A 25,198-nucleotide genomic window follows, 5' to 3' on the forward strand; every position below is an offset into this window, starting at 1 on the left:
TCTAAAAATCCTAAGGGCTAGCTACTATGATGCACGGAAACGATTTCAGAAACGGAAATGGCGAAACATATTTTTTTTGTAAAATATAGGAAACGGAAATTTGGGGGAAACATGTAAATAGTAAAATTATAGGGGTATATTTATAAATATTAAAAGTTATGAAATTATATATTATATATTATATATTTTCATATATATATATATATATATATATATATATATATATAAATAAACTATTATAACAAATAATAAAATAAATTATTCGAATATATAATAAATATAATAAATTAATAAATTCCATAATAATTATGGGTATTGATGAGGTCCTTTATTTATTAAATAGGTAACTTTTTTAGTGTTTATTAACTATTTGATATTTTTTTATATAGAAAACATGTTTTCTTTTACGAAAGGCCTAATCACTCAAAAACCCCTCACCTTTAAACTTTTTTTCAATTCCACCCCGACGTTGAAAATTTGTCAATTTTACCCACTTTTGAATTTTCCGTTTTCAATTGTACCCCAATATTTTAATTTTTGTTAATTTTTTTACTTAAATGATGAAATCATTCAATTAATTAAGTCTAAACATGAAATTAAATTCTTTTTTATTCAAAAAAGTACAAATAAGTCCTTTATTTTTAAAAACTAACTAAAAACCATAATCAAATTAACATTAATTTAAATTCTTAATTAATTTAACTAAATTTAAATAAATTTTAAAAATATACAATCAATATATGCGAGACATGGAGAATGTTTTAAACAAATTACCAAACGCAAAAGACGTTAATTTAATATTTCAGGGTACAATTGAAACACAAAAATGCAAAATAGGGTAAAATTGACAAATTTTCAACGTCAGGGTATGATTGAAAAGGGCTAAAAGGTCGGGGGTTTTTAAGACATTAGGCCTTTACGAAATGAGTTGAACTTTTAGTATTTACAAATACGGGCGCGAAATGTTTCCAAAGAGTTTTTGAGAATTACCAAAATAGAAACGTTTCCGAAACAGAAAAACTTACCCTAAATAAAGTTTCTGTGCATCATTTTTTAACGAATTCCGTGCATCATAGGTTAGTTAAGTAAAATACATAAAGAGACTACGGAACCACATTTTCAAAGACAACATCGCATTTGGATATAGAATTGGATCCTTTTTCAGGGAATTGTTTTGTATGAATATAGTTCATTATGTAAAATTATGAACCATCCATAAAATACATGACCCATAATATAATTAAATATAATATCCAATCAATAAATAGCTTTTTATTCTAATAACCTCATCTATTTTGCTTTTCACATACACAATTTGAGATCCACGGTATACAAACTGAGAAGAAAAGCGGCCAACTTCAGGAGTCTGAATAGAAGGACAATCCATGTTCTCCCATGATCAAGTTGGAGGAACATGACAAGTGTTACTATTTTTGTTTGATCTTCTAGAGGAACCGAGCTTGTTTGTTGAAAGGACCTGTCACGATCCGATTTTTCGGATCGTGACAAGGGCTGGAGGACGAAAGTATAAACCGAAATTAGAGCTTCAACAATAAATGCAAAATAAACATAAAATAAATCCATAATATATGTCAGGAATCAATCTTGCAGATTAATCATAAAAATGGATCAAAATTGTTTATCAACCATCTTGGCAGTTTAAATGACGTGTTATATTTTTATAAAAAATAAATTGAATAACCTTATTTAAAATAATATAAAAATTTATAAAATTATTTTTATAAATTTTATTTGATATAGAAATATTTTTTAATATATTTATTATGATTAGTGAGAGTACAATTAATCATTTAAATAATAAATAGTAGTTTATACTTTTAAAAAATTTAAATAAAACAATATTACTTATTAATTTTTAAAAATATAGCTACACTTCCAGCCAAACTATACCGAAATTGATCCAAATTGTATATCAATTTTTTGTCTGTTTACCATTATGAAAACTGTTTCATCACATGCTGAATTTTACAATTATGAGTAACGATCATGACAAAGAAGTATAACTGAATATTTTGCCTCTCTAGCTGCATGGTCCACTTCTTATTTTTTCTTTTCAAACTTATCTTTCTTTTCTAATAATGAAAAATCTCAAATTATTAAAATTAAATATAGATGATTTGGAGATTTAATACTTTTGTGTTTATTCAATTCAACTATCTTATTTTCTATAAAATAATTACCATCACTAAATTTATTCTGTTTTAGTGATTTGACGTTCACTTTTCAATAAAAAAGAGATATCTGATCAATAAACTGTAATAATTTTTTAGGTAAACCTACTCTATCATTAAAATTAATTTTTTTAAATTATAACTAAATATATGCTTTTTTTTTAAAACAAAAAATGACTAAATATATATTAATTAGAAGTAAGTGTTGTTTATTGATTAAATTATTTAATGTGATTATATTTCGTGGCATAGATTTAATGGATATATACATAGTTTTATATGTTTTACCATAAGAATTTTTCGTTTAACTGCACAAATATTGGCTTCTTTTTCTGCTGCAATCAATTAAGAATTCTCACAGTTCTCTCTTTCAGATCCAAAAAATTAAGAGAAATGGATTTCAATTCAGAAAATAATAATGCTAATAAATCTCATGCTGTATGTGTACCGTTCCCAGCTCAAGGTCACATAAACCCTATGTTCAAGCTAGCCAAAATTCTTCACTCCAAAGGCTTTTACATTACCTTTGTCAACACGGAATACAATCACAGACGCTTACTTACATCCGGAACATCCCCCGGCTTGCCGGATTTTCGCTTCGAATCCATCCCTGACGGTCTTTTTCATTTAAATAACGATAACGACGACGATGATGGCGGCGGAACACAAGATATTCCTTCTCTTTGTGAATCTACTTCAAAGAATTGTTTGGTTCCGTTTAAAAATTTGCTTCATAAGATCAATAAGGCTTCTTCTACGTCGGAATCTTTGCCGCCGGTGAGTTGTATAATTGCTGACGGTTCGATGAGTTTCACTCTTGATGCAGCTCAAGAGTTCGGAGTTCCTGAGGTATTGTTTTGGACACCTAGTGGTTGTGGTGTTTTGGCATACACCCAATTCTCTAAGCTTGTTGAAAGAGGTTTACCTCTTAAAGGTACATTCATTTCAAGCTTCTAATATACAATTTGTTATTTTATTTTAGGAAAGATCTCATTGAAATTTTTACAATTTCAACCCGCGGCAGATTCAAGATTTTTTCAGTCTGATATTAATTTTTAGTTCACCTCTAACCTTCCGACGGGTCGTACTTAGCTTCTGTCTATCTCTAAATTCACTATAAACACTTCTCTATTTTTAAAAAATTTCTGACGTCGCCCTAGCCTGAGCAGACTCCTACCCTAATCTAAGGGTAGTTCCGCCCCTGATAGAAACAAACCTTTTAAGTTAATATAAAATTATATAAAATTAAAAATTAAATTGTAATCGATAATAAAAAGTTAAGTTTGTTTACAGTTACCGACCTATAGTTCTTTTAATGGTTATCATTATTTCGTTCGTTATATATTAACCATCATTTTTACAACAAGAGGAGGTTACTTTTTACCTTTTTAGATGTCAAAATTGGTTTTGGTATTCAAAATATGTCTTGTAGGTAGGTAGACTCGGTCCACCACGTCATCCGTGAACTAAGCCTATAACATAATGACACGTCAAATGATGGCAATTTTGTATATTTGTTTAATATTTATTTACACATTTGAATAGTAATATTACAAGATTGTCATCATTTTAATGACGTGTCATTATGTGATAGACTTAGTCTACGGATGACGTTGTGGACCGAGTTTATCTAAGAATTTCTGGTCTTGTAGGACATGAATTGCTAAACGTGGATTTATTTACATATGTCTATTATGAGATTGCTAATTGTGTTTACTTAAGAATTTCTAGTTCTTGTGGTTTTGCAGATGAAAGCTACTTAACAAATGGATACTTGGAAACTACCATAGATTGGATTCCAGGCATGAAATCTATCCGATTAAAGGATCTTCCATCTTTCATCAGAACTACAGACCCAAACGCAATAATGCTTAATTTTGTCCCAAAGCTGATTTCACATATTCGTAGAGCTTCTGCACTCATTTTGAACACCTACGATGCACTCGAACAAGACGCTTTACAAGCCCTCTCGACAATTTTTACTCCTACCGACATTTACAGCATCGGTCCGCTTCATTTATTGGAAGCTGGTGATCACATTCCGGGAGATAAACCGAAGGAAATCAGTTCGAATCTGTGGAAAGAAGATTCGGAATGCATAAAATGGCTCGATTCACAAAAACCTAACTCGGTTGTGTTTGTAAATTTCGGAAGTATAGCAGTACTTAACCCTAATCAACTCAACGAGTTTGCTTGGGGACTTGCGAATAGCCAAAAGCCGTTCTTATGGATCAAAAGGCGTGATCTCGTAGTAACGGGCGAATCTGATGTTATAAATACCGACGAATTCCTAATGGAAACAAAGGGTAGAGGATTAATAGCGAGTTGGTGCCCGCAAGAAAAAGTGTTGAAACATCGATCGGTAGGAGTGTTTTTGAGTCATATGGGTTGGAATTCGACGCTCGAAAGTGTGTCCGCCGGTGTTCCGTTGCTTTGTTGGCCGTTTTTCGCTGAGCAACAGACAAATTGTAAGTATGCTTGTAATGAATGGGGGATTGGCATGGAGATAAATAGTGATGTAAAAAGAGAGGAAATTGAAAGTCTTGTAAGAGAAGTGATGGAAGGAGAGAAAGGAAATCGAATGAGAAAGAATGCAAGAGAGTGGAAAATGAAGGCACAAGAAGCTATAAAACCTGGTGGTTCTTCTTATCAGAATTTTGAGAAATTTCTTGCACTTCTTGGAAAGAAAAACTAGAAAGTTATTTTATGTTCATTAGTTTGTATTTTAACTTAAGTTTTATTTTGAAAAATAATAATAATAATTTAATTTTGTAGACGTGATCATCTTATTGAAGTTGTGTTAATTTTTCCCACATTGCTAAGCTATCATTTTGTTGTTGTGTATATAAGTGAATTAGAGTATCTCGAATGGGAATCACCAAATTAATATTTGATGTCTCTTAAACTCCAAAAGAAATATTAAATATTAATTTGATGACTTTTTTTTGATAATATGAGAGTCATTAATTTCTTTTACATCATTTTACTATTTGATAAAATTATGTTTTAATAGAAAATGTGTGGAGGCATTATAGAAACTGTGAAGCTACAATTATGTCAATTTTAGCTTTTTTTTATTATGTTTATCTTAATAATTTAATGTAATTAGGTCGATGCCCGCGTATTACGCGGTTAAAATCAAATAGTTTTATGATTTTTAATAATTTAATCTAAACTTTTGATTAACATAATATTGTTTAAACATATATAATGTCCAATTATTATGTGTTTTTTAAATTAGAAATAATTAATTTAATTAAGTTTAAAATCAAAATATTGGTTGGTTTTATAATTAGTAGAGTTTTTTAAAAAGTAAAAGTTAAAATCTCCACCAAAAAGCTCAACCAAACATCCACTTTATATGTTTGTAATATTTGATAAGGAAATTAATTTAACTCATTATATGCACATTTGGTAAGGAAATTAAGTTGATTATATTAATGAGAAATTCTTATGTAGACTCGGTCTATAACGTCATTCGTAAATTAATCCAATCATATCATAACACCTCATTAAAATGAGGGTATTCTTGTAATTTCGTTTGTTATTTGCATACACTTTTAATAATGATATTACAAGAATATCCTCATTTTAATGAAGTGTTATGATATAATTGGCTTAGTCCACGGATGACGTGATGGACTGAGTATATCTAAGAATTTCTCTATATTAATAATGTTTACCTATTTGGTAAGTTAAACTCAATTAATTTTACTTTGACATATTTGGTAAGTTGACTCATTTAATAGTACTATTAATTATGTTCACTAATCAAGCCATTTTCTTTTAGGTTCAAAGTTTATTTCAATAAGTCAGAATTAAATCGACTCAATTAATATTTCACATTAATTTCAAGTTTATTTCTTTATATATCTATATATTAATTAGTTCAATCTGAAGGAATCAATAACTTTCACCAAAATGCCCAGAAACAAAATCCCATTCAAATATATTCACATCCTTGTAATTTTCTTCTCATGCAAATGCTATAGTATGGAATATAATGAAAATGTAGTGAGGGGGATGTTTGTGTTTGGTAGCTCTCTGGTTGACAATGGCAACAATAATTTTCTCAACACAAATTCTAAATCCAATTATACGCCTTATGGAGTAGATTTTCGTTACGGACCAACAGGAAGATTCACAAATGGAAAAAATGTTATCGATTTTCTTTCCGATAAGCTTCATCTTCCTTTTATTCCACCCTTTTTAGATCCTTCAACCGTCGGAAGTAAAATAATCCACGGTGTAAGCTTTGCGTCCGGTGCTTCAGGAATTCTAAACGACACTGGATCACAATTTGTAAGATATGAACAATTTTTATTTTATTATCATCTTCTCATTCTCATTCTCATTCTCATTCTCATTCTCATTCTCATTCTCATTCTCATTTTCATTTTCATTTCCATTTTTACGTTTTTTTGAAGATGCAATGGTAGAACCTGTTCATGAGTACCATTATTTTTTTATTGCAACTATTGGAAGTTTATCACTTGTAATTTTTATTTGGTAAAATTAAGTCACACATCCATAACTATGACAAAATTGGCATAAATGTTTTCTAAAAATAATTTTAATAATATGATCCTTCAATACTACAAGTCATGGCAGTTATATTAAAAAACAAATAAAAACATTAAAGAGTCTATTTAATAAAATTAGATACATTAAGTTATTTTTATGATCAATTATTACATTTTCAGAGAAATATTTTAGAAATTTTATTATACTCAATTTAGATAAAGAAACAGATAATTTACATTTTTTTTATAAAACTAGAATTTCTTTTTAAATTTTCTATCATTTTTCCTTCATTTTGGAATATTAATTATCATAAAAATAAGTTGGGAGACTAAAAAATATTATAATTTAATTATTTAGACGTTTCATTTATTTTATTTAGGCCTAATGTCTTAAAAAACCCCGACCTTTTAGCCCCTTTTCAATTATACCATGACGTTGAAAATTTATCAATTTTACTCTATTTTGCATTTTTGTGTTTCAATTGTACCCTGAAATATTAAATTAACGTCTTTTTTACTTGAAAAAAATTTAAAAACATCCTCCATGTCTAGCATATATTAATTGTATGTTTTTAAAATTTATTTAAATTTAGTTAAATTAATTAAGAATTTAAAATAGTGTTAATTTGATTATAGTTTTTAGTTAGTTTTTAATAATAAAGGACTTATTTGTACTTTTTTGAAGAAAAAAGAATTTAATTTCATCTTTAGACTTAGTTAATTAAATGATTTCATCATTTAAGTAAAAAAATTAATAAAAATTAAAAACTTGGGGTACAATTGAAAACGGAAAATTCAAAAGTGGGTAAAATTGACAATTTTTCAACGTCGGGGTGGAATTGAAAAAAAGTCTAAAGGTGAGGGGTTTTTGAGTGATTAGACCTTTTATTTATTGTTTAGACATAACTATTAGAATTTACAAAATAAACGGATCAGACCATCAAATTTATGTTTCAAGATATTTTGTTATTATGATAGTTTTTTTTTGCCGTTTTAACTATTATTATAGAGAATAATTTTATATCTTTTAGCATGTCGATTGCACTATTAAATGATAAATTTAGTTCTGAAAATTTTGTGATTTTTTTTAAAGTTCAAAATTGAGTCTTCAAGTTTTGATGAAAACAGGGAGTGATGAGTTTGCATAAGCAAATGAAGAACTTTGAGGAGGCTACATTGCCACAATTAGAAAAGGAATTAGGTGAGACAAGTGATAAATTTGTAAAAAATTACTTGTTTGTATTTGGAGTTGGAGGGAATGATTACACACTCAATTTCTTCACTAATCCACCCAATGTCTCTCTTGAGGTTTTCACTATAAATCTCATTAACTCATTGTCAACTCACCTTCAGGTGCAATTTTTTTCCTTCTCTTCTTTCTCATGCATTCTTATATATATTCTTAGTATATATATATATAAATTTTGAAAGGGTACTAAACTATACAAAAATTGCAAAATGAATACTGGATAAGTTTTTTAATTACAAAATAGATACTAAATTTAGCGAAACGTTATAAAAGAAGAACTTTCAGTCACGTGTTCCCTACTGATTGGACAAAAAAATGGCCGAGAGTCCTTGTTTTGTAACGTTTCGTTAAATTTAATATCCATCTTGTAACAAAATTATTCAGTATTTATTTTAAAACTTTCGCATAGTTCAAAACTCTTCCAAGGTTACTATTTTTTAAAAAAACGTCAAATTTTATCTTAGTTCAATTTGTACCGAATACAAACCGTAATTTAGTGTAACTCAGTTGACATTTATATCATCTTTAAACATAAAATTTCGAGTTCAATCAAATCGCCTTAAATAAAACTAAGAAATTGAGGTAAGCATTTTAAACTTAGGCCTAATCACTCGACCTTTTCCCTCACCCCAGCCTTTAGCCCTTTTTGCAATTATATTTTTATGTAGGAATTTTTTCAATTTTACTCTAATTTGCTTTTTTGTGTTTCAATTGTACCCCAAATTATTAAACTAACCTCTTTTCACTTGAAAAAAAGGTTTAAAATAATCCTTCATTTTTTGCGTATATTATAATTAGACGCTAATGTTATTGATGATATAAAAGCCTTCTCCCCCACTAAAATTAAAAAATAATAATAACTTAATTTATATAAATTATCAATAACTTTTTAAAATCAAAACCGTTAAACAATACCCTTCACATGAAATCGACTTACAAAAAAATTAAAAAAATATTAATAATTAATATAAGTTAAAAAAATTAAAAAAAATTTACTTTTTACCGACCCGCTGGAACTCCTTTTGAAATCTGAGAAGAAGTAAAAGCAGCTCTTTGCTTTTTCAAGAGAAGGAGTTGCTACTCCTTCTCAAGATCTTGGAAGGAGCTTCTTCTCAGATCTGAGAAGGACGCTCCTTCTCAGATCTGAAAAGGAGCTGCCGCTCCTTTTCAAATTTAAGAAGGAACGGCAGCACCTTCTCCATCGAAGAAAGAACTCCGTCCTCCAGTGGGTCATGGTGGTATCAGTATACGGTGCCGGCGATGGGGACAGAAGCAATTTTAATAATTTGGTTTTTAATTTATTTAATTTTTAATAAAATTTAAAAACTTAATTAATTATTTATTCAAGATTTATTTGAAAATTTTAAAAGATGAAGGATTTGTTAGTATTTTTTAAATAGAAAAAATATGATAATGCAATTCTATTTAGTTGTTTTGAATTTTTCATCTTTAAAGTAATTAAATTGACAGAATTTTTAAAATTTATAGTACAATTGAAACACAGATTAAAAGGACAAATTAAGATAAAACTAAAAAACAAATCCTACTTTAGGATATAATTACAAAAGGGGCTAAAAATAGAGGATTTTGAGCGATTAGGCCTTAAACTTATCCATCATAATTAAAATAACTTTTAGAAATGCAAATTTAACGAATTCTGATGATATTGGTGCAGACATTGTACAATTTAGGGGCTCGAAAGTTCGTAATGATGTCTGCATATCCACTGGGTTGTTATCCAAGTGCCAAAAAATCCCAAGAACTAGCTGATGTCCTATGCATTCAGCATCTAAACGAAGCTGCTGAACTCTTCAATTCTAAATTAAAATCTTTGGTAGATTCTAAAGATTCAACAATGCCTGCTTCCAACATTGTCTTAGTCAATTGTTATGACATCACTATTGATCTCATCTTAAATCCTGCCTCTAGTGGTAATTTCAACTTTTTTCCTATGAAATTATCCCTTTTTATTATAATTTTTTTGGTTTAGTTGTACCAAAAAAATCAAGCATTTTTAAATTTTATAAAAATATATTTAATTTTTAAAAATTGTCAATTTATTTCAATTAAGCCATTTCATTGGAATCTATCCAAATTTCTAAAATTAATTTAATTGTACATAAGTGAAAATTGATTGTATAATCCTTTAAAAGTCACGTGGTTTCCTTAAATTATAATTTCATATTTTATGCCAATTTGACAATACCACACATATATTATTAAATCGATTTTGGAAAATTAAATAAATTTTTAGCGAATTTGTAAAATTGAGATAAATTTATAATTTTTAGAAGGTTTGGATAATTTTTAAAAAGTGGAAAAGTCTTTCCTGTTTTTTATTTATTTTTGACGATCATCACATTTCATTAAATAATACATTGATTATAAATACAGAATATTTTTTTAATACCACAAAGATGGAGAAACATATCTAATATCTTAAAGTTGAATTACAACGTCTTTAACATTAGAATATCATGTGAAAAATAAATTTTCTTTCGATCAATATATATATTTAATCAGAACACTATAGATTTGTTTTCTTGAAAGCAAAAATATACTAGCACTATGATAAAGAATTTAGATATTTCAGCTGCATTAAAGTTTATTAGATAGACATTTATCGTTCTATTACGTTCAATTTTGAATTAACTAATATTCAAAATAATGCTCGGAACGAATTGGTTCTACAAAAATTAATTATTCACACCATAAGTTGATCAAACTTAAATTTTTAATTATGTATAAAATTTGTGTATAACAGGATTTGAAGATTCAAGAAATGCATGTTGTGAAGTAACATCCGTAAGCAATGGCGCAGCTTGTGAGCCAAACGGAAAAATTTGTAAAGATAGAAGCAATTATGTGTTCTTTGATGGTGTTCATCCTACAGAAGCAGTCAATGATATAATCATACTTAAGGCTTTTTATTCTCATCTTCAATCTGAAGTTTATCCCATTAATATAGAACAATTAGTGATGAGCCAACCGATCAAATCAATTTGATTTTGTTAATTCGGTGTAAGTTAATTTATGATATCATTCTGATTGATTTGAATTTAGTTTGGTTCATTTTGATTAGGCAAAAGGTACGAAAATCTTTATAGTTTTTACAAAAGTACAGATTTTTTTTTTATTTTTTTTAGTATAATTAAGTCTCTTTTGTTTTCAAATAGAACAAATAACTCATTTCGTCCAACACTATTAGAAATACTCGTTAATTACTGACATGTCTCTCATAATAATATAGGAAAAAAGTTCAAAAATGATTTTAATGTTCAAAATATTTATCAAAAATTTAAGGGTGTAAGTGCCCCAAAAGTAAATTAAAAGAGTTTATTTGTTTGATTTTAAAACAACGGGAGTTTAATTGTTCAATTTTAAAAACACGAGTGCTTAATTATGTCCAAAAAATAAAAGAGCTGATTTGTATTTTTGAGAAAAAGTTAGTTTTTTTTGTATATTCTGCCTTTTGATTATACTAGTTTCGCATTATGTGCTATGCACGTGGCTCGTAACGTAACTCGTCAATGTAAATATTAGTAAATTTATTATAATTATATCAATTTTTTTATTTATAATTAATATTAAATTAGTTAAGAATTTTTATAAAAACAAATATAATATATTCGGTTATTAATTTTTTTTCCATACTGAGTTTATTCTTCTTTTGGTTTTATAATAACTATAATTATATGAGTTTATTCTTCCAAAGTCATGGATCTGTTCTTAAACAGATCCACATCGGTTAAATAAATTTTCTTTTTCTCTCAAATTTTATCAGTGTTCATACTAATATTCCATTTCGCTCGTACAAGTCATAATTTATAGCTTTTGTTTTTTGAACAAGTTATAGTCGATTCTGAAGTGATAGATTTACTTACTCACTTACACCTGTCTTATAGCTCGAAAAACCGTGATTGTGAGTATATAGATTCTCGCTCCTGTCCATCAATTACTAAGGATGAACTCACTCTCTTTTGGCTCCCTGGCTGGTATGCTTGGCTGAGTTGGATCAGTTATGGCCTTCTGGTTGCTATAGAGGCTTCTTTCGATCGGGCAAGGTTGCATTCCCTTCCTTTGATAGGGGAAGGCATTAGGAAAAATTACAGAAATAAGCCAAAAGCGCTGATTTATTTCAAAAATGCTAAGTTTCCTAATTGTTTTCATTGACTGCTAATTTGTCATTTACAATAAATACTTAAAAAGGATAACTTATTACAATTAATACCTACTTAATCCTAACCCTTCCATCTAATTAGTTATCGCCTCCATCCCTTTTCACATTTCCTTTGCCACCACCGCTGTCGTGACGATCACCATTCAAGCCCGACAATCGGCTTCTCTCCGATCATCCCCACTAGCCCTGCTCCAAAACACCATTATTAATGCAGCTAAACGTCTGATTAAAAAAGTTTCGCTCAACACCGCATCGTCAACAACAACGACAAACTCAACAATTTCAACTCCGACGAGATCTGATGAACATACAATACGACATTAAAATACAGGTGAAAGTCAAGGTGATAGAGGTGGAGGGCCCTCGAGAAAAGATAATCTGCAATTTCAAGCACTTTAATCTCGATTCCCAGCTCATCAAACGACTCCATCGTCAAACGGAAGCTGAAGATCGAGGCTTGGTTCAGCACGAGGAAGACGAGTGTTGCATCAGGATTGCTCTCAGCCACGTGGGGAATCTCATTTTTTATTTCTGTGTGTTTCAAGAAAGAGTAAAAGATGTGCCTTTTTAGATTTATTTTGGTATTTTTCTGAGCGGTTTTGGCTGGGTATGTTGCTTGGAGGACGGTCAGATTGTAGTCGGAGATTGAAAGTGCAATTTTCGATGATTCAACGCCGGAGAAGAAGCCATTGCAAGATAATAACACTAATCAAGAATTCAATGCAAAGAGGTTATGTTTATTTTTTTTCTTAATTAAAATCTTGAATTTCAAATTTGGTTCTTTCTTTCTTTCTTGAATTTCTGTTTTATATTTGTTTTTTAATTCTTAATTTTATTTAATGCAGATGGTTCAAAATGGATTTTAGATATCTGTTGACATGGCTAGTAGAAAATAATTAGTGGAGAAATCTAAAGGAGATGAAGAAAGATGAGAAAGTGAAGAGCAACTAGGATTTGATTATGGTTTTTTGTCATTTTCCTTCTATTTTGTTTCTCTTTTTTCTTTTTGTGGTAAAAGATAGAGATTAAAATTTCACAGTAGGTACTTGTAATTTTCAGTATGTAGACAATCAGTTGATAATTTTTTTTGGATTGGAGCTTGAAAATGTTTGTGCATACGTTGATAATCCCCCCCTTTGCAATTATAAGGAATTGAATTAAAAGTGAATTTACACACCATGACTTATATTTTGTTCTTGTAAAAGTTTGAGTTTGATGATTCTGATGGAGTTGTTGATTAGGACGGTGTTCTGTAATATTTAATAATATTAGTGTTGGTAATTATTAATTAGAAAGATGTTATGTAATATTAGATAAAATTAGCGTTTGTAATTATTGTTTACATTTTTGTTAATGAAAAAGTTATTTTAGTTTAAATTTTAATATGAGTTTGAGATTTGATAAATATGAGAACTGGGTATAATTTTTAAAATGCAATAATTTCATTTTTTAAGTTTATGCAGCAAATACTGGGCGTCGAGGTGGAAAAGTTGGATACAAAATTGAAATTCGGTTCGGTGCCACATATTTCATACATTTATGATACATATCAGATACATCACAAATACATTTATGACGACATTATATTGTTATTGGTTCATCTTTCTTATTTATAGATCATGTATATACATATTAGATACATCACCTGATACGTCATATAGATATACCACCAGTACATTGTAAATACATTACTGATATATCGTAAATACATCAATAATACTTTAATATACATTGTTGATACATCGTTCGATTTTTATACTAGTGACCCATACAAGTATTAAAATTATATTTAATATGTATTATGTAAAATGTTTACATTTTTTCACATAAACTCAAAGATTAACTTCAATTTGTGATAAATTTTATGACAACATTATATTGCTATGGGTTCATCTTTTTTTATTTATTTATATATCATGTATATAAATATTGGATACATCAATGATACATTATAGATACATCACCTAATACGTCATTGATGTACCACCAGTACATTTTAGATACATTCATCATAAATACATCAATAATACATTATCGATACATCTTTAATACATCGTGGATACATCAATCGATTTTTAAACTAGCGAAATAGCCCATACAAGTGATAATTATATGCTAACGCTAGTTCATCTTTGATCACAAGTCAATTTAATTATTACGCTCGAGAGAGTGTTAGAAAATGAGACCATGAGTAAAGCATTCCCTCTTATGATACATTGCAGACTAATTTTTTTTAAATTGTAAAAAAAATATTATAACATAAGCGTTAAGTTATGATACATATAGATACATGTTTGATGTAAAATTTATACATTGTAATTTTTATATTAAAATAGATGTATTATTAAAATTGTATTTAATATGTATTATTTATGTATCGTAGATGTATTATTAAAATTATATTTAATATATATTATTTGTGTATTTTGATATGCATTATGTATAAATTGTGTATCAAAAACTTTTTGTACGCATTACATCTATTGACATATTTTCTGATTTTTTGCTCTATTTTTTATATAATTGATGGCACAATAGTGTATTTAATATTTTAGATTACAGTAGTAGAAAGAGATATTATTTGTGTATTTAGTATGTTTTTTTGGTGTATTTTAAGATGTACCATTAAAGTTGTATTTAATATGTATTATTTGTATTTAAGATGTACCATTAAAGTTGTATTTAATATGAAAAAATTCTGAAGTAAATTGTGTCCGTTTGAATAGTTTTTGAGACGCACAAATAATACTGCATATTAAAAATATAATTTTGAGACACATAAATAATACATATAAATAATATAGTTTTGAAACACATAAATAATATATACATTTATTATTTTTATCAATAGTGATAGATTTAATGAAGGGGATACATATTGTTATTAGTTCATTTTTTTTATATATCACATGTATGTAATATGTTATATTGCTATTATTTGATGCGTGAATTTTAATTAAAGTATGTGATACATATATCTTTTAATTTAATATATATTATACATACTGCTTAGAGACACCTAAATAATACATATTAATAATTTATTTATTTATTTATTTATTTATTTATTTTTGTTTTAGAAATAAGAAACAATAATCATCAAATACGTCCTCGATACATATCTGATACATAACAGATACATATCCGATACATGTTTGAATAGTTTTGAAAAACTGACGCGTGACTGACGCACGTGTAAGACGCGCGTCAGACGCGCTTCTGACGCGTTTTGACAGCTGTTTAGAACGTTTTTTTTTTTGCTTTTTTTTGCTATTTGAGTAAGACATGTGTCTCTTATTTAGTGGTTAGGTATAAAATGTAAACTTTTTAAGTTTTTAGGTGCTAGTGTAATAAATGAGTTTAGTTAGCATTTTTGTAAACTTTATTAATTTTTTGAGAAGATAACAAAAATATTCAAAAAATGGAAGAAAATAACAAAAATGCTAAGTTTGTTGAAATATTACATGAGCACCTCAAAAAGCTGAAACTTTACATTTAATACCTTATCAGTGAGGATGCAACACATGGCACACACAAAACAAGTAAAAAAAAGTCAAAAACGCGTCAAATAGGTCAAAAACGCGTCAGAAACGCGTCTGACATGTGTCTGCCACGCGCATCAGAGTTGTGCACCAATCACGCGTCAGTTTGTCAAAACTATTCAAACATGTATCATTTATGTATCTGTTATGTATCAGATATGTATTAAGGACATATTTGATTATTATTTTTTCATTTTTCTTTAACAAAAATAAATAAATAAATAAATAAATATATTTATTAATATGTATTATTTATGTGTCTCGAAGGTGTATGTATAATATATTTTAAATTAAAATATATATGTATCACATATTTTAATTAAAATTCACGCATTAAATAATATCAATAGCCTCTTATAATAATCCATCAATTTTAATATAAAAATTACAATGTATAAATTATACATCAAACATGTATCTATAATGTATCATAACTTAACATTTATGTTATAACAAAATTACAAAAAAAAAAATTTAGTCTGCAATGTATCATAAGAGGGAATGTTTTACTCATGGCCTCATTTTCTAACACTCTCTCGAGCATAATAATTAAATTGACTTGTGATCAAAGATGAACTAGCGTTAACATATAATTATCACTTGTATGGGCTACTCCACTAGTTTAAAAATCGATTGATGTATCTACGATGTATCAAAGATGCATCGGTAATGTATTATTGATGTATTTATGATGTATCAATAATGTATCTATAATGTACCGGTGGTACATCTATGACGTATCAGGTGATGTATCTATAATGTATCATTGGTGTATATGTATAGTATTTTTATTTGAATTGTATATTTAACGCATTGAATATATAATTTACGGGTAGTTAAAATGTATCTATAACATATATTAAAATAAAAATATGCCACATGCTATGTAATTTGTACAAAATATTTATCAATGATACGTATTAAGGATATATTTATCATGTTTTAATTGTATATGAAAGATGTATCTAACAAATACATCTATAATGTATCTGATATGTATAAGCTGTTTTTGGTATGTATTGATGATGTATCGGAGATGTATGGATATGCATAAGAAATGTATCGAAAATGTATTTTGAAGGCATTGAGGTACCACCATTGACGAAGTGACGCACATACTATTAGGGATATATCTATCATGTATAAATTATATATCAAAAATTTATATAACAAATACAACTAAAAAACATATCAAACACGTTTAATGAATTAATATATATATATATATATATATATATATATATATATATATATATATATATATATATATATATATATATATATATATATATATATATATATAAATGAATCTATTTGAGCTGTTTCTGACATGTATTGGAGATGTATAATATATGTATTTGGATATGTATCAAACATGTATTTTGAAGTTAGCAAATAATAATATACTAATCCATATCACATAATGCATAAAAAATAAAAAATAACACATCTCTTAAATAATATAAATAGATGGTACATCTCAACTACATAAATAATATAAGTTCAAAATTTAAAGAAAACTACACATACATTGGAAAATAAGATACAAAAACTTGCCGCTTCTTACTCGACGCCATATTCTGAGGTAACTTCATGAGAGCTGTTGATCGTGTCTCTTATTTGAGCTGTTTCTGACATGTATTGGAGATGCATAATATATGTATTTGATATGTATAAAACATGTATTTCGAAATTAGCAAATAATAATATACGAATCCATATCATTTGTTGTCGAACAAACAATAAAACAAGCAATCTTTATCAGAAAACAAACAGAGAACAGAGACTATATTGATTGAAGTTTTGTAGATTACAAACTTAAAGAAATACAAAGCTACTAAGCAGTATTTATAGAAAGAAATCAAGGACTATTTTTAACTCCTAATTTACACACTAATGGCATGTTATCCAGCTGTAATCCAGCTATTATCCAGCTGTTATCTAGCTGGCAGGGACAAGTCATCAGAGCAACAACAAGGCAGCCACAAGAGCAGCAGAGATGGAGGCATCAATTTCTTCATATTATGTGTTACCCCCCCCTCAAGCTAGGCATAGGTATCAAACATGCCTAGCTTGATAAGAAAACACATAAGCAGCACCTTGAGTTGCTTCATTATGCTTCATGTTCATCAACAAAACATTGTAAGCAGATTTAGCCTTGATGCCTGCTTGATAAGCAGCTTCAGCAATTTATTAGCAGCAAATGGAGTAGATAAATCTGTTAATCCCCCAAAATAATTGGTCTGAACCATTTTAACAACTCCGAGTAATTCAGCACTGTGTATTTTTTCAACAATCCACATATAATGAACTCATTCCCCAAACTGCCATTCAGATTAATTCATTGCCATCTCCATTGAGGAATTTCAGCAAACATGTAGTGAGCAAAACTAAGAACTCTTTAATGAAGAATCTGAACCAAAACCAAAACTTCTGTACTTTCTTCAACAAGTATTCCAATAAAATCAATCTATAATGCCAATACTTGCCAATACATGCATTCAACTGATTACTGTATATATCAATTAATGAACAAACTGATGTTATGAACTAAACAACCAATGAAACAAAAATCAAATTGAGATTGAATTACTCAAATGATAACAAAGAGAGAAAGGATTTGCAGAGATATTTTGGAATTAGAAATTGATATTTGTGAGAAAAATGAAGATTAATCACAAATATTGTGAACAAAGGGATAAGAAATTGAGAAATCAAATCAGAGATTGATCGAAGAACATCAAGAATTAGAGAATATGAGAATATATCTTAATTGACGAGCTGAAATTGCTTATCAAACAAGAACCAGAACTGATAGTGGATACTAAAATAGAAAATTGAAATCAATAGCTATGAATTGATAGAAATTGATAAGATGAACTGAGAATTTAGTAAAACAGAAAATCAAATCAGAATTGAGTTGAACAAATCAAACGTTGATCAAATCAAAGAATCAAAGAGATAGAACCTGAAATCAAGAGCAACCGTGAACTGAATAATCGAATAGGAACCTGAAATTGAAGCTTTGAAGCTGAAAATCATTGATAGCAATGATAAAAACCTGAAATCGAACTTGAAATTGAAACTCGAGACACTGATAACAATGCTCGCAACTGAAAATCAATCACTGATAGCAAAGAGCTGATACTGATACCGATAGAAAATCACCGATAGCGATGAACGAGAAATTAGAGTCACCGATAGCGATGCTCAACAAACTGAATCTGAAATCAATCCGGACTGCTGGGACTGGACATCCAGTTCAGTACAACGGAGAAGAAACGATAAAACTGAAACGCGGCGGCAACTCCGGCGGCAACGCCTGATCCCGGGCTCGAACCCGCTCTGATACCATATCAGAAAACAAACAGAGAACAGAGACTATATTGATTGAAGTTTTGTAGATTACAAACTTAAAGAAATACAAAGCTACTAAGCAGTATTTATAGAAAGAAATCAAGGACTATTTTTAACTCCTAATTTACACACTAATGGCATGTTATCCAGCTGTAATCCAGCTATTATCCAGCTGTTATCTAGCTGGCAGGGACAAGTCATCAGAGCAACAACAAGGCAGCCACAAGAGCAGCAGAGATGGAGGCATCAATTTCTTCATATTCTGTGTTAATCTTCAAGAATATCGGTTCCAAAATTCCATCACCTGCAATCTGAATTCAGTTATAATTAAACATAAAGTTAAGAACACATAACCAAAAAATATCAAACAAAAAATGATTACAAAATAAATAAAATCAGTAGCAGCAGAAATTTAGTGTTGTTATTTAACTCCTAGCTCCTGGGTTTGGAACATGAAGCTAATGACAACAGAAACTTCATGAGTTTTTTTTACCCTATTTTCATTAACAAAGGTACAAGAGTATTATTGAAATTCAAATTCAATACACAATTATACTGTAGAATAATAAACAATTAAATCTAATAGTTTCAATAAAATCAATTAACATAATGCGAATCAACTAATAATAAGGCTCAGATAATCCAATAAATTTCATAAATGATGCAATAATCTCAAGTAGGTTCTTCCTGTTTAAACTTGATACCAACTGTACCTCAAAACATAGTATATATCATCACTACCATAGTTCGTCAGCCAATTAAACAAAAACATAGGTCAATGTATCTTATAATCAAACATTTTAAAGTAGACAAAATCATATCAAAATCATGAATAGAATTGTAGTGTCAAATTTCCTGAAAATTTTAAAATCACCTGTCAAAAATAAAACAAAATAAATCCAACATCACAATTACGGATAAATCAAATTTAGAACAGAAAGTGCAGTCCTGCTGTTGCATTTTTCACATCCGCCCTTTAATTTCTGACGTAAATTTATTTCTTCTCTAATCAAATCAAAAAAAAAATTAAAATTCCCAAAATTAATTAATTTATAGAATTGATAAACAATCCCTAAATTGAGATTTATATGAATTCACTAACTCATTCACCGTGAAATCGATGATGTTGGTCGACAAATTAAGAGGATTAATGGAGATGAAGCACGAAGCTGTACAAATGGTGTCGGGAGGGTTGAGATTGAAGGGATGGAGAAAGTGGGTTAATTGTAATTGGAGTGCCACATGTAGGGTAGGGATGCTTCTCGTACAACATGTAAAATAATCCAGTTATTAGTATTTTAATGTAATAAATAAATTAGCACTGATGAAAGAATATGGGAGCCTTAGCAATTTTGTAATAAAGGCCCGTGTTTAGCCCATATGTGTAATTTTCTCTAATTTTTTTGTATAGTTTTGTAATCTTCTCAAGGCATTAATGGCAAACAGGCCCGCTAACTCTAAAAAAAAAATTAAAGTTGGTGTCAAAACTTTTTATATTTTATAATTTAGCCTATATTTTTAAAAAAATTCCTCCCCGCGCAATACATATGCAATTTAGCCCTTCCAATGTTAAAATATTGGCTCCGTTGTTGATTATCATAATCTTATTTGCTAATCCCTTCATATTTTTATATGTTTTATAGGCATCCTATATATATTATCAGAATATTTTAATCAATATAGAGGGGTGCTAACTAGAAAATCATATTAGGTGCAAAAATCGAACTTAACGAATAATCCATCTAAATTAATAAATTCTTTTTAATTTAATTTGACGTTACATAGAAAAGTAGATTTTCAGTTCAATTTTGGTAAATTTGAGTGCAAACTATCAAAAAGAGTAACCTAATTAAAACAAAAAATTAAATCAACTTCTAGATTGTTTTGTTTATGTACATAATTTGAGTTAAAGCAATATTATTATTTTTAGTTTTTTTAACACATTTACCATAATTAATGAAGGACTGAAGTGATATATAAAGAGCAAGTATCATCGCAGTTAAAAATAATTTTCTATAATTTAATATCAAAAAATGTTATTTATCAATTTGGATGTTACAATGCAAAAGCGCGACAAATAAATTGAAAATAAGTTTATTATCACCCACCATGGGTTGGCTCAATTGGTTACAAATGTGGACAGTAAGCATGAGGCTTAAAAGAACCAAGATTTGAATCTCATTTCCCACAAATAGGACTTATTGGAAGCATTTGTGAATGAGTTGTTAAACCCATATTAAGTGGGAGGTCCGGGCGGTGGGATGCCGAGACTAGCCTCTCCGGGAGTTTACTCAGGTGGTCGGGCTCTGCCGGGGGTTCCCTCGTCACGAAAAATAAATAAATTTATTATCATAGTTTTTTAACTTATTTAGCTTTTCTCGTAAAAAAAAAAAATTAAAACTTTTACATTTTAATACTCTTTAGTTTTCAACTCAAATCACCTAATTTACTTTGTATTTTTTTAAAATAAATTATAATAATATCCAGCACAGATGTATATTTGCTTATGATAATATATATTTTCTACTTTATCATGTATTAAAAGTATTCAAAGATGCGTCATTTGTGATAATATATATTTTCTACTTTATCATGTATTAAGTTGTATTTAAATAATTTTAAGATATATTTGAATTGTTTCTAAAATTTGATAATCTATATAAAATCAAAAAATCATAAATATTTCTTTTTTTACTTATATTCAGATATGTATAAGATTTATTTTAATTGTATATTTTATCTTTGCAACAATGGTAATAAATTTTTAAAAATAATGATATTGTTATTGATTGAGTTTTTTTTGTGTATCTATCATTGTATACACAAAAATATATTGCATTAATGTGCTGTTGGAGATGAAACTAATCAATGTAGAGCATACTTTTACAAAAAAAATTCTTCAGAAAAATAGCTTTACGAATTTTTTTAATATTTGTAAATATTTAAAAATACAAAATAATGAAACTGGAGTTAACATAGATAAGAGATAGTGTATGTTGTGTTCGAGTATGTGGTAAGATCTAATGGTGTTTAGGCTACTATATTGCGAGTTTGTTAATGATGGCTAAAAAATCTAAAATCGTCCGGATTAACTCATATTAGAATATTTAATTTTTTTTAAATCATTTAGGTCAATCCTGCATGTAATAATTTAGTGTTAAAATTCAAAAAATAGCTATAAAGGTTATGAATATTTTAAAATAAATTAATTCTGCCAATTTTGAAAGGTTGAGCTATAACTGATAAAGATTTAAGTAGCAATTTGTCCCTTGAACTTGTAAGCAACGGGCAATTCACACATAAATTAATTTTATTGGCAAATCAGTACACGAACTTGGTGATTATGGGCACTTAGCCCATTTTGGCAAATTAACTTACAAGTTAAGGGGCAAATTGCCAATTTAAGAGATAATTAACTTATAAATTGAAGGGGCAAATTGCCAAAATGGGGCAAATTGTCCATAATCACCAAGTTTGTGTATTGATTTGCCCCCAAAATTAATTTATGTGTTAATTGCCCATTACTTACAAGTTGAGGGGGCATTTTGCCACTTAAGTCACTGATGAAACCAATAACTAATAAAAAATAACCCTTTTTATAATGAGGTTGTTTGTTTTTGGAGGAGAAGGAGACATCACTTGTCATATAGATTCTTTTTTTATTACAAAGAGAGTTTAAGGCCAAAGAGAAAATTAAGAGGGTTTACATATTCTAGAAATGGATTTGACCATGTCATCGATGATAATATGAGAAATGCCAATAAACATGTCTATATAAACTATCAACCCTAAGGAATGGGTAAAGCCGAGGTTTGCGATCCAATCCGCACATCAGTTGCTCTCTCTATAAGTGTGCCGAATAAGAACACTCCACTCTCTCGCTAGAAGGTTACGAATGACACTGAGAAGGTTAAAATTACCATTAACACTGGTATCAATACTCAAGGGAGCTTCAACCGCAAATTTACTATCCATTTCTAAGATCACTTTCTTGTAGCCTCTATTTCAAGCAATGCCTAGGCCATCGACAGCACTCCAAAGCTTAGCTTTAAGCACTGTACATCTGCCAATAAACCTACTATAACAAAAGATGCATGTCCCCTCATTATCTCTACAAACCCCTCCTGCAACAACAGTATTCGGAGGAGAGTGAACAAAGCCGTTAGTATTTAGCTTCAACCAGTCAGGCGGAGGAGCATTCCACCCAATGAGAACAACGGTTTTGGGTCCGATACCAGGCTGAGAAAGTTGCGAGAACCGCTGCGCTTGGTCAGTGTAAAACACCATAGATATGATGGAATGAACAATGTCTTTCGAGCTACTTCTTTCATTTTTAAAAATAAGATTATTGTGATGAGTTTAAAGAGTTCAACAGGTGATGCCAAACGTAACAACCCAGCCTTTTGCCTTTATCATAGTCAATCCCTGTAAGTTAAGAGAAAACCAATTAGTGAAGGGCATGTTAAAGAAGGAGGAATTGATGTTTGCATTAATAATTTTACGCCACACTTTCCTTGCAAAGATACTGGAACGGAAAACATGCTCTCCATCCTTAACACAGCTACCGCAAATAGGACATGATTCATCATCGGTTAAGTGTCGTCTTTTATGCTCGTGATTAGTAAGAAGCTTATTTTTGTCGCAAATCCGTAACAATGTTCTCACACGATGTGCCCCCTGCAATTCCACACCGCATTCCACAATTTATTTGTGACATCGTGATTCCAGTTATCCTGGATCTCAAATGCAGACTTGACCGTCATAGAACCGGAGCTAGTTAAATTCCAATAAATCTGGTCAGTCCCTTCGCCAACTACCATAAGTCTCACAGCTGCTAGATGGTGAAGGACTGAAGCTGGTAACAAACTAGTAAAGTAATCCCAATTCCAGTAGCCATTCACAATAAGGTTTTTAACCTTCAAGCTCATATCAATAACAGTGTTTGGATTAAGAATAAGACTGTTAAGGGGGGCCCAAATCTCCAATCCAACTATCAACCCAGAATTTAACGGCACTATCATCCCCAAGAGCCCAATTGCAACCCGATAGAATAATATCCCAAAGACTTGAAATATTCCTCCATAAGCTAGAGCTTCCACTTCCAGCGGCACAACGTATCCATCTGTATTTGCTACGGACCACCTAAACCCAAAAATGATCCGGCTTAGTCATGACCGCAAAACCAAGCTTCATGACAAAAGCATTGTTTTGCTTCTTTAAGTCCTTAATGCCGCTACCCCCCAAACTCACAAGTCGGTCCAATTAATAAGTATGATCTTGCGAGAGCCATCTCTGTTGCCCCAAACAAAGTTCCTAACAAGACTGTTGATGCTGTTGCATAGACCCTTCAGAAGAGAGGTTGTCTGCATGGTGTAGCCTAGAATAATCATGAGAACTGATTTGCTAAGGTTATCCGGCCAGCTAAGGACATGAGACTAGCATGCCATCCCGATAATTTATTTTTGATTTTCTCCAAAATGAAGAATAAGTTTCTTTTGTGATACGAGAGTGAAGCAGAGGCACCCGAGATACTTTCCAAGATCATTGGTTCGCTTAAAACCCAGCGTATTACTAATGATCACGGCCCATTGGAAATCCATATTAGGCGAGAAGAAGATTTTAGTCTTGGAGAGACTGACACGAAGGCCTGAGCTGGCTGAAAACTCCTCTATGATGGACTTAATAACAAGGTCCTGATCCTCAGTAGCCTTTTTGAATAAATCAAATCATCTAGAAAAAATAAGTGAGAAATGTTAGGACCCGATCTATTTATCTTAATTGGAATTCAATCACCACTTCGGATAGAAGTACCAATACGGTGAGACAAACGTTCCATACAGAAAATAAAGAGATACGAAGATAGGGGATCCCCCTAACGGATACCCGTAGATGGCTTAAATTCCTCAAAAGGAATCCCATTCCAAAGAAGATTCATATGAGAAGAAGAAATACAATACATAATCACTTGGAGAAACTATGCGGGTATACTGACATCCTTAAGAGTATCCTCGATAAAGTTCCAGTTCAAACAGTCAAACTTTCTCGAGATCCACTTTAATAGCGAGCCAACCCTTTTTTCCTTTTTTCTTTCTCATGGAGTGAATAACTTCCTACGCGATGGTAATATTATATGAAATATTCCGACCAGTAAGAAA

General features: G+C 29.6%; 2 protein-coding genes and 1 non-coding gene across 3 annotated transcripts; 2 read left to right on the plus strand and 1 right to left on the minus strand.

Annotated features, from left to right (window-relative positions):
* Positions 1–2,466: 2,466 nt before the first annotated feature.
* LOC126660300 (7-deoxyloganetin glucosyltransferase-like) lies at positions 2,467–4,966 on the plus strand. Its single transcript, XM_050353713.2, has 2 exons — positions 2,467–3,126; positions 3,941–4,966. Exons 1-2 carry the CDS (start codon positions 2,472–2,474, stop codon positions 4,885–4,887), a joined length of 1,602 nt encoding a protein of 533 aa, XP_050209670.1. The 5' UTR covers positions 2,467–2,471; the 3' UTR covers positions 4,888–4,966.
* A 1,219-nt stretch (positions 4,967–6,185) lies between these two features.
* On the plus strand, positions 6,186–10,970 carry LOC126661510 (GDSL esterase/lipase At5g08460-like). The gene is made up of 4 exons (XM_050355362.1): positions 6,186–6,494; positions 7,844–8,068; positions 9,640–9,895; positions 10,729–10,970. Exons 1-4 carry the CDS (start codon positions 6,186–6,188, stop codon positions 10,968–10,970), a joined length of 1,032 nt encoding a protein of 343 aa, XP_050211319.1.
* Positions 10,971–19,451: 8,481 nt separating this feature from the next.
* Positions 19,452–19,555, minus strand: LOC126662386 (small nucleolar RNA snoR97). Its single transcript, XR_007635763.1, has one exon. It is a non-coding gene; the product is annotated as a small nucleolar RNA snoR97 (small nucleolar RNA).
* Between the last annotated feature and the right edge of the window lie 5,643 nt (positions 19,556–25,198).

This window comes from Mercurialis annua, linkage group LG8 (genome assembly GCF_937616625.2).
Source record: "Mercurialis annua linkage group LG8, ddMerAnnu1.2, whole genome shotgun sequence".
In the NCBI taxonomy this organism is placed as follows: Eukaryota; Viridiplantae; Streptophyta; class Magnoliopsida; order Malpighiales; family Euphorbiaceae; genus Mercurialis; species Mercurialis annua.